At 52.5% G+C, this 13,218-nt stretch overlaps 1 protein-coding gene across 1 annotated transcript in view; it reads left to right on the forward strand.

Moving 5' to 3' along the window:
• Nucleotides 1-12,949, forward strand: part of CELSR1 (cadherin EGF LAG seven-pass G-type receptor 1) — a gene marked incomplete at both ends in the record, with an annotated part of 127,533 nt that extends 114,584 nt beyond the window's left edge. The window contains 11 exons of the mRNA XM_080938998.1: nucleotides 6,864-7,038; nucleotides 8,065-8,177; nucleotides 8,571-8,650; nucleotides 9,718-9,844; nucleotides 10,317-10,442; nucleotides 10,844-10,938; nucleotides 11,200-11,303; nucleotides 11,459-11,608; nucleotides 12,026-12,259; nucleotides 12,473-12,734; nucleotides 12,925-12,949. Of these exons, the coding sequence (XP_080795124.1) occupies nucleotides 6,864-7,038; nucleotides 8,065-8,177; nucleotides 8,571-8,650; nucleotides 9,718-9,844; nucleotides 10,317-10,442; nucleotides 10,844-10,938; nucleotides 11,200-11,303; nucleotides 11,459-11,608; nucleotides 12,026-12,259; nucleotides 12,473-12,734; nucleotides 12,925-12,949 (1,491 nt within the window). The remainder of the gene's footprint in view (nucleotides 1-6,863; nucleotides 7,039-8,064; nucleotides 8,178-8,570; nucleotides 8,651-9,717; nucleotides 9,845-10,316; nucleotides 10,443-10,843; nucleotides 10,939-11,199; nucleotides 11,304-11,458; nucleotides 11,609-12,025; nucleotides 12,260-12,472; nucleotides 12,735-12,924) is intronic.
• Nucleotides 12,950-13,218: the final 269 nt, after the last annotated feature.

A 13,218-nucleotide genomic window follows, 5' to 3' on the forward strand; every position in this document is an offset into this window, starting at 1 on the left:
AGAGGTGTACAGGTACCCCTTCCCTTTGTTTTCTCCACACCCACAATAACCCTGGGCCTTGCTCAAGAAGGAGCAACAAATGCATAAAGTAAATAAAGTCAGGGGTGTATGGGACCACAGAAGAGAAAGGCACTTGCTGAGAGGACAGGTAGGGAAGAGGGGGAGGCACAACGGGGGGGAGGCAGGGAAACTCTAGTTGATCTGATGAAATGCAGGGTTGTTGAGTGTTGGTAGCCTGGTTGGCTGTTGCATTGGACCCTGAAGAACTGTATGAGCCCAAGTGGTGTTGCAGAACCTCACAGGGTCCCTGGATGCTCATGGAGGTCATGTAGTCCACGCCTTAGAGGTTGCCAGGGTAGGATAGTGTGCAGACTGGAGAGCCCCTGAGCACGAGGTGTTAGCTTATAGAGCCTAAGTGTTACGGGGATATGCAGAGCAAATCCGAATTCTTACCTGTGCCCACACAGCTGGATCTGTGGCCGGTGAGCTCCTGGCGTTCGTCTGTAAGGGCTGTCTAGCGACAGCTACCTGACACATGGTTATCTCTGACACAGGTGAACGGTGAGCTTGTCACTGAGGTAAAGATAGCCCACAGGAGGGACGTTTGTAAGGGACACAAAGGCTGAGAGTCATGAGACGTGACAGACAGTGGCTTCCCAAAGAAACCCAAGAACCTCCGATTGTGAGACTGATGGCAGCTATGTAATAAACTCAGGAGGGCACACGCTACGATAGTAGATGCCTGCTCTTCTTTATGTATCTAATGGAGCAGACTCAAAATAGACCCACAGAAGACGCAAGTTCAAGAAAAATGCTTAGGAATCTTAACGAAGGAAAAAAACGTTAGTGGAAATATAATGTCTGACTGCAGACCAGGCAAGATGGCACCCGCTGCCGAGCTGGGGGACCTGAGTTCAGGAGCCACACAGTGGAAGGATAAACCACAATCCCATGAGCCGTCCTTTGACTTCCATACATCCTCCCGTGGCATGCACGCTCTACCCAAACGTACTCTAAATACATCAAATGTAATTAAAAATAATACTTGCAGGGTATAGTAACATAGTATAGAGTTAAAATCACATTGCTGATGCTAGAATAAGACAAGATAGTGGGGGCTGAAAAGCTGGCTCCGGGATTTAGAGCGGGATTTAGAGCACGGGCTGATCTTCTAGAGCGCCTGGTTTCCATTCCCAGTTCCCACAGGTGGCTCACAACCATCTGTGCCTCCAGTCTCAGGGATCTGGTGCCCTCTTATGGCCCCCGTGAGTACTGCACACGTGGTGCAGGTGCATGCAGACAAAACACCCATAGACAAATAATAAAAATCAGCTTTTTAAGGAAAAAGGTTGAAATCCAGTGAGCTAAGGGTCTTTAGCAAAGAACACTGGGGCCTTGAGGAGGTCTGGAAAGGGAAGAATAAAGCAGAAGTCAGCCCGTGGAAAGGAAGGGATAAGAAGATAAATAGCCATAAGGTGTTATTCAAAGGGAGGGGAAATAACACACCCTGGAGCTGAGAGAGGAGACAAGGTAGCAGTCTGGGCAGCAGGGAAGCTCTGTGACTGAACGGCTGCATTTCCCTCTAAGATAAGGAAGACCAGCACTGGGCTCGAACGCATCAGTATCTAGAAGATGACGATGCAGCAGGGACAGCCTTCTCTTCTTAGGACAGCCGTGAAGGTGATTCAGCAGCATATAAACCTGTAGCCGTCTTTCTCATCACCACACAGAAGGAATAATGCGAGTTTCTGTTACTTTGTGGAGGCAGGGGCGGGTGGCCCTTGTGTCAGCTGAGGCCCAGCAGGAACTTAGGATCCAGATCCTCTGGCTTCTACCTCGGGAGGTTTTAGGATCATAGGCCTGTGCACCTGATGTTGGCAGTGTTGGGGACTGAGCCTGCAGCGCCTGATACGAGGCTAACCACTGAGCCACATCTCTAGCACTATGTTAAAAAGAATTTTTTTTTTTTGAGGAGGGATGGGGTTTGAGTAGGGGTTTCTCTGTGTAGCCCTGGCTGTCCTGGAACTCCCTAAGTAGACCAGATTGGCCTTGAACTCAGAGATCCACCTGTGTCTGCCTCACCAGTGCTGAGATTAAAGGCGAGTGATACCTCTGCCCGGCTGCAAATATTTCTCTTAATGCAGAAAACAATTTATAATTTTTACATTCATTCATGACTAGAAAGAAAAGGGGCAGGAGAAAACCCCCCTTTGAACAAACTAGAAAAGGGAACATTGTAACCTAAGACAAGAAAACACACACACACACACACACACACACACACACTAGAGCAGTAGTGGAGGGAAGTCTTAGTTGTGGTTCCTAACAGTAGGAACCTGCCTTACTTTGGTCTTTTGTTCACTATGTTGTGGGAGGGTGGCCTCAACAGGGACACAGGAAAAAGAATCAAGACTTTTAAAAAATGATTTATTTATCGATTATATATAAGTACACTGTCGCTGTCTTTAGACACACAGAAGAGGGCATCAGACCCCATTACAAATGGTTGTGAGCCACAATGTGGTTGCTGGGAATTGAACTCAGGACCTCTGGAAGAGCAGTCAGTGCTCTCAACCACTGAGCCATCTCTCCAGCCCAAGAATCAAGACTCTTATCGGATGACATGATTGGCATGTCGGGTTCCACAGGAAATTCTAAAACAACGTACAGGTAAAATCCCATGAATAATCTAGGGAGCTCATCAGCCAGCATGTAAAGGCCACTGCACTCCTGTGCCCAGGCACAGCGCCTGAACGTAAGGAGAGCAGGAGGCTGGGCATGTCCCTGGAAGAGCGCATTAAATCTGGCTGTGAATGAATGGAGAGCTATGACTGAGCTACGGGGGGGGGGGGGGGGGGGGGGGGGGGCTGGGCAGCTTTCACAGTCCACTGGCGATTGGGGTGTTTGCCTTCCAGGTGATAGGGGCTCTGGGAGGGACAGATTGGTGTCCAGCAGTGATGTCCCTGGATAAAAGGGCTCATTCCAGAGGAGGCAGAACAGGTCCATGCTGCCGTTGATGTTGGCAAGGTCCTTGATGACAGCGAAATCGTGAGACACAATGGGGTTGTGACTTCAGGTGGCCCCAGCTACGACCTGTTGCTATATATATATTACCCTATTTACAAGTGAGAATTATGTGAAGTCCAGCCCATTAGTTGAGAGTTGGAAAGGGAGGGTGACCACCAGTCAGCTCTGCTCCCAGTGGGGACTCTGCCAGAAGCTCACTTACAGGCTCCACCCATTCACCCCCTGGAGTTGATGGGTGGATGTGAAAGGAAGGATGTTTTTGACAAATGGAGTTACCCACAGGGACACTCAGGTAGGTGGAGGTAGTTGAGTTGGAATAGCTACTTGGCCCTTGGTGCCACCTTCCTGTAGACCCCAAGGAGGCCTCTGTCATGTAGACTCTTAACCACCAGAGGTGAGGGCTGTCACCCTTACCCCCAATTCTAAGTGCGTTGCCTGCCCTGGACTTGTGCAGGACACTCTGTGTGCTTTTTCACACCTGTGGCTGAAGAGACTGACAGCCTAGAGAGAGACGAGGTCAGCAGACTGTCACTTGTGCGTGCAGTGACCCAATCACCCTTGCTCCATGCAGCAGCGTCTGGTCCAGCGTGGTGTCCTACACAGGCACTGCTACTGTGGTCAGCTGTTCCTTCAGCCTTACCCTTGTCTCTCAGCGGTGACTATTGTCACTTGTGTACCTGCCTCGGGCCTCATGGATACCAACCCAGAAAATGTGTCTGATGAGGTAGCGACTGCACACGGCACTCCTTCCTGCAGATGCCAGGGCCTTAGACATAAAGATGCAACTCATTCAACCTACTAAAGACCGTGTTTGGGGAATGCCCCCTACCCTCTCCCTGTTGGCTGGTGGGGAGCTAGGTCAGGGAAGGGGGCTGTGTGAGATTACCAGTTGACATCTAGTGGAAGGTGTCTTGGAAGGACACAGGAACAGGTAGTGAGACAATCCATCAGTAGCCTGGAGGTGGGGCAGGTCACACCATCTTCTGTATATACTTTTTTTTTCTATCATGCCCTGAGGTGCTATGGCAACCAGCCAGAGCTCTTGCTCCAACACAGGCCTGGTAGTTGAAGACTAGAACAAGAGACTAGGGCAAGAAGTGGGGAGGGATTGGGGTGGTTTTTTTCCAAGAGCTCTGGGGTGGGGGACAGGAGAGTAGGTGGTGGCTGGACACAGCTACTCCGGCCGTAAAGCACAGGCCTGGAGACTTGATCTCCAAGTCAGGCTCTGGGATGGAAGGGGGAAGAAGGCTGCAAAGTTAGAGTTTTCCAGCCAGTGCAGAGCACTTCCCGGGCGGCCAGACCCCTCAGGAGAAAGGACAGACCCTGCTACCTCCTAGGCATGGCTCTTCAGGACATCCTTGACCCAGTCCCATTTCCTGTAGAGGCACGGTGTTGAATCAGATGAGCCACAACTAAGCCTCTTTGCCATTTCCCAAGACCAGATAATATCCTTCACAGAGCGGACATTGATATGGGAGCCTCCTCTGAGGCGTGGACAGAGGAGGCCTGTGCGAAGGAGGCTCAGTAAACTGAGGCTCGTTTTGGGGGTCCTGTGGGGGTGCCTTTTCGAGGTCTGGAAAGAGGAAAGAACAAGGACGGTCGGCTGGCTTCAGGCCACTCCCTGCAGCTAAGCATGCCATGTGGCTCACTGAGAGGCCAAGGCTTGTTTCTGACTCAGCGCCTGCTGGAATGAGAGCATTCTGAGCACCGGCGATCACAAAGAAGGAAAAAGCACCCCCAGGAGGACAGTGTACAGTGGCAGGGGCTTGGCATGGTGCCTGGGTTTTCTGAGTTTTATCTAAACTCACAGTTGTATCTCTGGGTGAGGCCGTTTATCTCCCAGAAGCCTGACAGGTTGAAATGATTTAGTGTGTGTTTGTTCTGTTCTGGAAAAGCGAGTATGTTTAATGTAGAAGTGTGTCCACACAGCACTGCCAGATACTATTGTCGGTTTCCAGCCTTTTTCAAATAGAGGTTTTTTGTTTGTTTGTTTGCTTGTTTTGAGGATTTATGTGTGCATCATTTAAAGCAACAGCCAGCCAACCTTCCCACCCTCCTCCTGCAGCTGAACCAGCCCTACTTCCCACTATGGAAATGGCACGTGGTGTGGGTAAATCCAGCCCAGGCCTGCTCTAGCAAGCTGGCATTCTGATGCCACAGAGAGCATGCCCCAGCTGTAGCCCTGGTTCTGTCTTCAGCTTTGCAGTGTAGGTGACAAGTGTTCGTGTTTACATGAGTCCCTTGCACTGTCTGGGTGTCATCTCTGGAGAGCATGTGGCCCTTGGAGGTTGGCGTGGCAGTGGGTGGTTCTGTCAGGGTGCCCTCCAGCCTGTGCTCTGTTGCCTTCCTCAGAGTTCAGTGGCCTGGTATTTAAACATAGCAACGTTTGTGGCTCTCCTACCTGTATAAATCTGTGGGCAGTGCTCTGCTCAGGGAAGGACCAGAGGATGCCAGACTTATGGCCAAGGACAGAGCATAGGACTGCAGCTGCCCGTGTGGGCCCCATGCATGGGTGTACCGGTCAAGGGTAGTGTTTGGTGAGGATGTGGCCCGCTGTGGGGTTTAGATGGTACTCGTGGCCAGGGTGGAATCTGGAGGTGACTTTCTTTACCTGGTTGTGAGTGGGGTCAGTTGTGGCTGTGGTTAGGGGTGTGGATAAGCTGTGGGTGTGGCTTGAGCCAATATGAATAAGGCCAACTCCCCTCCCCTCCATCCTCTCTCACTCATTTTCTACCCTGCCTGGCTTAACTTCCTGTTGGGAAGCCTACTGTTATTTTCCAGCTGGCTAGCCTGGAAGCTCTGTTTAGGCATGTCTCCAAAGAGGCCCATGAGTAGCCACCCTGGGCTACATCTTTAAGTAGCATTGTGGAACACCTGAGAATGGGTTTATACTAATGGCTCCCTAGGCTGAACTCTGAGAGCTCAGTGTCCTTGTCCTTTCCCCCTTCTCCCATGATCTTGTTTCTGATACTGCTGGGTCTTCTGTACCCCAGCAGGCAAAGCTGGCTTCCTTGCTGACTTTAGGAGATGCATGCTGTCCTTCAGTCCACATGCTGAGTTCTCTTTTGTAGCACATGGCGTTTGGCCTGACACACAGCCCTATCCAGCTAAAGGCAGACAGGTAGAAGAGTCTCCTCCTTTTGTGGTCTTGGATCCATAAAAACCATCAAGACACTGCTCCTACTGGACAGAGAGGCCCCTGGAAGAAGTGCCCCCTAGGCCCCCGGCTGCACCTACTGGCTGGCATTTCTGGGAACACAGGCTGAGGTATCAGCCAGGAACTTTCAGCCTGAGCCAACACCACTCTGTAGATTTGAAAATAAAAACTGGAAGTGGGGGATAACTCAGTGGTTAAGAGCACTGACTGCTCTTCCAGAGGTCCTGAGTTCAATTCCCAGCAACCATGTGGTGGCTCATAAGGGGATCTGATGCCCTCTTCTGGCCTGCAGATGTATATGCAGCAGAGCACTCTTACATTTAAAAACAAAAATGAACAAAAAACCCCAACGTAAATATTTTAAAAAATTAGAACAAGCTTGCAAAGATACATTATCTTCAGATTCCCCCAAAGACTAGTGCTTTCTCTTGTTCCTGAATTACACCCACTCTTGGTAGTGACCCCAGGTCGCCCTTAGCCACTCCTGCTGAGTTACACAGAAGGAGAGGAGCTTCGCCGCACTTTGGGGACACTTGAGATCCTTCCATTGCAGAACAGCCTGAATTGGTCTCTCTGGCTCTATGATGATTTGGCTTCTGTGGGGGGTCACCCCCAGGCTTGGACCCCTGTCACGGTACCAGGCCTCGGGCCGCATGCTGAATTGCTCCTCTCCACTCAGTTCCTCTGCACAGTGGTGGCCATCCTCCTGCACTATGTCTCCATGGGCACCTTCGCCTGGACCCTGGTGGAGAACTTGCATGTCTACCGAATGCTGACAGAAGTCCGCAACATCGACACTGGGCCCATGCGATTCTACCATGTGGTGGGCTGGGGCATCCCCGCCATTGTCACAGGTAAGGACACGTAGCACAGATCTACCAGGGTGACCTGTGTTAAAATGCAGGTTTCCCTTGAGCCATCTGTCTTTCTCCTTTCTCTTGACCCTCTGGCTTTGGCTTTTTTTGTTTGTTTGTTTGTTTGGAAGGCAGGGTTTCTCTCTATAGTCCTGGCTAGCATGGAACTTGCTCTGTACAACAGGCTGGCTGTACCTCAGAGATCTGTCCGCCTCTGCCTCCCGAGTGCTGGGATTGAGGGTGTTTGCCGCCATCATGCCTGACTACACTTCAATAACTAGAAAACCACCATTTGCCTCCTGTTGAGGAAGATCCACACTTCTGTTCTCAACAGGAGGGCATAAAGCCCCTACCCGGCATGCCCCTGGTGGGCATTAAGCCCCTACCCGGCATGCCCCTGGTGGGCATTCTAGGGTTCTGGACAAAGTCTCCAAGGCCCCTAGGGTTCTGATGTAACTCATCCCTACTCTAAGGGACCCTGAGTGATCATACTCTCGGAGGCTGGGTGGCAGCCCCCTCTTGTCACTTGACGGAGGTGTTATCTCTTTCAAGGTCAGGTGTCATTGTGAGAATACCCGGAAAATTATAATTTGTTCCTTAGTGTGGAAGCCATCTGGAGGTGTCAGTGGGCGGCCTCCCCAGCTGCCTCTGTTGATTTCTGAGTGGGAAATGCCATTGCCTCCTGAGGGCTCTGCTACCTAGAATCTAGACAGTTCAGAGGTCTTACTCTTCAGAGTTTATTTTTAAAAGCTACCTCTAAAAATACCAAGATTTATACCCAAGGTCCCCAGGCAGATGACATTATTAGTTATAGGCAGCGGTTGCCTCTTGGGTCACAAGAAGTAGCCAGCCCCTTGCTTAGTTTAAGGAGTCTGGATGCATTGCTCTCTAGCTTCTCGATCTCTAATGAGGGTGTTTTGGGGGTCTCTGGGTGGCCTTGCCTGTCTGGCCTCAGCTCTCCTCCTGGGGAAGGTGGGGATCTTCCAGGTCTGTGATCTTCACTCTTCTGTGTCTCAATGTGCACAGGACTGGCTGTTGGCTTGGACCCTCAGGGCTACGGAAACCCTGACTTCTGCTGGCTGTCCCTTCAGGACACCCTGATCTGGAGCTTTGCTGGGCCTGTCGGAACAGTTATAATTGTGAGTGTTGAATCCCCAGACATGCCACTTAGGATACAGGAGCCCAGGGCCCCATGCTCAACAGTTCCTCAGGGTGGCTGGGTTAGCAAGAAGGACATGCCTTGTAGTGACAGTCATCAGAGTTTCCAGGGTGCTCTGGGACCCTATTTTTAAAGCCCCAGGTTCCAGGACTCACTTCATGCCCCATGGAAGACCTCCATGCACAGGCAGCCTAGTGTAGCAGGCTAAGACCTGACTACAGCATGGACTGGCTTAACTCACCTGGGGCCAAGGCCTCTCACCCTCCCTTACACTGCCTCCAGATGTGGATGAAGATAGGTGTTTGGCTGGGGAGGATCATCCTAGAGACAGTAGAAAAGTCCACTACCTGAAGCTGCTGTTCTTGCTTCCTAGATCAACACTGTCATCTTTGTCCTGTCTGCGAAGGTTTCCTGCCAAAGAAAGCACCACTATTATGAAAGAAAGGGGGTTGTGTAAGTTGGGGCTGAGTGGGTGGGATGTACCACTGAGCCAACCCACCAAGTCCTTCAGCTGGGCCTTGAGAAATCCCAAAGATAGCGAGTATGTGTTGGGCAGGGTCCCATGGAAGTGCCCATCCCCCAGCTGACTGGGCTGGTAGCCCCGTACCCACCAGGGAGTCAGCCTGGGGGTTTGGGGCAAGCACCGGACCTCCGGGGTTATAGGTGGCATGGATGTGGGAGATGTGATCATCACTAGCCAATGGTTTGAGGCCCTGAGATAGTCTGGGCCATAGGAACCAGAAGAAGAAGAGGAACATGGGTAGGAAGAGGGTCCTGAATTCAGAATCAGATACATTTAATGTTGGGTGACATGTTCAGGTAGGTGGGCTGGGAATGGTGGTAGTACTAGGGACTTAGGAGTATAGGAAACCCCAGATGGAGCTTGCAGTAGTTTAGTAGATGGGGGAGGGAACCCATCATACCCCACAGAATTAGCATGGTATTCAAGACACAAGATGAGAAAAGGGTGACTAAGGGACACTGGAGGGTACCAGCCCCCAGTACAGAAGGTAGAAGTGAGTAGAGTCCAGGTACAGGGGCTGCAGCTTCCTGCCCGAGTCCACTTTATCTCCAGGTCCCACTCTGGCCCTACATCACACGGCCCTAAAGCTCTTCCACAACCTTGTGGAGGGGGATACACTCTTGTCATCTGCTTTGACTAAGGGGGGTCACTGAGGGAGAGTGGGGGAGGTACTTGCCCGAGTCACATGGTAGTCGAGGCTCTGTCTGCCTCTCTCTGACCTTAGCCACTTGCTCTGTGTTTTCACATTTCACAGAAGCGAGCGTGGCCTTGCACAGCAGCTGCTGGGCCCAAGTCGTAATAAGGGGCATGGCAAGCGGTGCCTCGTGGTGGTGAAGGCTCACGCTTTTTCTAATTTGTTTTAATTGACGTAGTCTTACACCTACATGTCTACCAACATAACCCCTATGTGCCTAGTCTCTGGTGGAAGTGAGACTTGGGGTGGGTTGGTGGGTGGGTGACCACACACACACAACAATCTGTATGAGCCTTCCCACAGCTCCATGCTGAGGACTGCCTTCCTCCTGCTGCTGCTGGTCACCGCCACCTGGCTGCTGGGACTACTGGCGGTAAACAGTGACACTCTGAGCTTTCACTACCTCTTTGCAGCCTTCAGCTGCTTGCAGGTTGGTGCCAGCAGACCTGTGATCTCTGTCCTGGGGCAGCTCCAGGGAGGTGGTGGGTAGGAAAGCCTATGTTCTCCAGCTGCCCCAGTCCTTCCCACCCAGCCTTGCTCTGGGGCTTTGAGTCTGTCAGGACTTTGCCATGGCTTGGGCAGGACAAAGCTTGGTCCCTGCTCCACCACTGTAGGGTGACCCAAAACCCGCTGATGTTCTCAGCGAGTAAGAGTTTCCTTTATATTTCACACCAAATGCTACCTAGTAAACTCGTGGCATAATGTTGGGAGTGGCCCTTAAGGCTCTGGACTGCTGTCTTGTCCCTCCCTGGAGAGGAGGCTTGTGGTGGGCCTTGGGGCATCTTCTGTGTCAGCCAGACTGCTCTGAGCTAGGCTTTCCTCAGTGAATAGCCAGGAGCCTGGTGTAGAAGCATCACCAGGACCCAGAGTGTCAAACTGACCTGAAGCCCATCTCCCTCTAGGGCATCTTTGTCCTCCTCTTCCACTGTGTGACCCACAGGGAGGTGCGGAAGCACCTGAGGGCAGTGCTGGCCGGGAAGAAGCTGCACCTAGATGACTCGGCCACCACAAGGGCCACTCTGCTAACGGTAAGAGGTGCTGGAGACCCCTCTAGTCCAGGCACAGGAGCTGGTGGCAGGGTTGGGAGCTGTGAGGACTGAACAAACTATGCTCCGTGGGCTTTGTATCTTAGCACGCACCACACACCACAGGGCAGAATCATCCTGGAGTGTCTCTGTCCAACTGTGGCCCCACTTGCAAGGGCTTTGGAAGACGGGGTCAGGGCAGAGATTTATGACAACCGGAAGCAGTGTCCACAGGGAATGAGGTGTTCCGACTCTGTGGGCCAGGGAATGTTCTCCCCTTTGCCACAGGGTTCCAGTTTGCAGCCCTGTCTATCCCTCCCCCGCACTATCATGGGGGCTGCTCAGGGACAATGCAGACCTCCCTGGCTTGTGCTCACCAATTGCCTCCTTCCCTTCTCCACTAGCGCTCCCTCAACTGCAACAACACATATAGCGAAGGACCAGACATGCTCCGCACCGCCCTGGGCGAGTCCACAGCCTCTCTGGACAGCACCACCAGGTCAGGCCTCCGTGCACACTGTTTTCTTGGGGGTAAACAATGCCCTGCCTTGAACCCTGCTGCTCCACATGCCCAGTCTGCCCCATATCCTGGGGGGAGGGTGTTTTATCAGCTATTGCTATTGATAGGGCACAAAAGGGGTGGGCTTAGAGAATCTTCCAGTTTCGTGTGGCCTTCCATAGTAGATGCTCTGTGACATGAACAGCTTCATCACTGTCACTCTGAGACAGTGCTGGGCTTACTCTACCTCTACCCAATTAGGGATGAAGGGGTCCAGAAACTCAGTGTGTCCTCTGGACCAGCACGCGGTAACCATGGAGAACCAGATGCATCCTTCATCCCTAGGAACTCCAAGAAAGCTCATGGTATGGTTGGTTCCCCCTGCAGGCACCAGAGCCCCTGTCCCTTTTTTGCCCTCCTCCCCATTCTTGACCTCTTTCTTGACCCTCTGTCCTCTGAGACACTGGACCATAGAAAAGCGTTGGTGGCCTGAGCTCCCGACTCTACCCTGCCCCTGCAGGCCCTGACTCTGACTCTGACAGTGAGTTGTCCCTGGATGAGCATAGCAGTTCCTACGCTTCTTCACACACATCCGACAGCGAGGATGACGGCGGAGAAGCTGAAGACAAGTGGAATCCAGCTGGTGGCCCTGCCCACAGTACCCCAAAAGGTAAGCAGTGGAGACACACAGAAGGTCAGAGTGGCTGTGAACAGTGGGCCATGGTCACACCTCCACTCTGGCTGTTGTCCCCAAGAGTCTGCCCAGCAGAGTAATAGCCACACAGGATAGCTCAGATAGGAACACAAATCCCAGGAATTTGCCCACACCATTTGCTGGGCAGTGGCAGAAATTCGGGGTGGAGAGCTGGACAAAGCAGGTAGAGAGTAGTCAGCATATGGTTCTCCGTGTTGGGCACACATTGTCTGCAACATCAAGATGTGGCCTCAGTGTCTCCATCTTTAGAGTATGGCCTCACCAGTTCTGCAAGCCAGAGATGATGAGGTCAGGGCCACTCTAGGAGTCTGCTGGGCCTGGGGTATTACAGGCGCGTGGCTGTAAGTCACAGAACGTTGATTCTTACCACAGCAGATGCTCTAGCCAACCACGTTCCAGCTGGCTGGCCCGATGAGAGTCTGGCTGGGAGTGACAGTGAGGAGTTGGACACTGAGCCCCACCTGAAGGTGGAGACCAAGGTCAGCGTGGAGTTACACCGGCAGACGCAGGGCAATCACTGTGGTGACCGGCCCCCTGACCTGGAAAGTGGGGTCCTGGCCAAGCCAGTGGCGGTGCTTAGCAGCCAGCCCCAGGAGCAGCGGAAAGGTACCTGGAGCAAACCCTCATCCAGCACATAGGACAGGGGCAGGAGTCCTTGTTCAGCAGGTTGAGGGGGGATTCCGTGGAGGGCTTTGGGTGGGACCTAAACAAGTTGGTAAGAACCAGACCAGGCTCACTCACTTGATTAACATTGTCCTTCCCCAGCTGAGCCACTGAGTCACGCTGGACTAACTTGGTGGTCAATCTCCCTTCTCCCAGGCATCCTGAAAAACAAAATCACCTATCCACCACCACTGCCAGAGCAGCCACTCAAGTGCCGGCTTCGAGAGAAGCTCGCTGACTATGAGCAGAGCCCCATGTCCTCCCGCACATCCTCCCTGGGCTCTGGTGATGGGGTCCATGCCACTGACTGTGTCATTACCATCAAGACTCCAAGGAGGGAGCCAGGCCGTGAGCATCTCAATGGGGTGGCCATGAATGTATGCACAGGGAGTGCCCAGGCCGATGGCTCTGACTCAGAGTAAGTAGCCTTGGCTTCCAGGGCTCTGGGAGGGAGGGAGGGAGCCACCAGCTTTCCCCATCCAGGGTCCCTAGAGCCCCCAGGCTTCCCCTCACACATGACTGGGAGTCTCTGCCCCAAAATGGCTTCGGATTCATGCAGTTGCCATCACTGACCCTTCCACATGCCTGGCAATTCTTCCCACACACAGAGGCAGTAATGAAACTTCAATTTGAACCTCAGGAAACCATGAGGCACAGTCAACCTCACAGACTGCCAGTCAAGCCCTCAGACCTTGAAACCTGGGACTGCTGCCTATGGGGTAAACAGACCCCTCGTATGAGGGTTTCTGCAATAGCAGATGGCTCTGTGCAGAATGTCCAGATGGGAAGCCTTTGGCCCTCATAGGAGCTCAGGGCCCAGACTCTGTGAAAAAGTGCCAAAGCTGCAGGCATATCTCTTAAGGAAGATGTGGACTTCAATCGGGCTGGCACGCTCCATCCTT

This window comes from Micromys minutus (genome assembly GCF_963924665.1).
Source record: "Micromys minutus genome assembly, chromosome: 27".
NCBI classification, from domain to species: domain Eukaryota; kingdom Metazoa; phylum Chordata; class Mammalia; order Rodentia; family Muridae; genus Micromys; species Micromys minutus.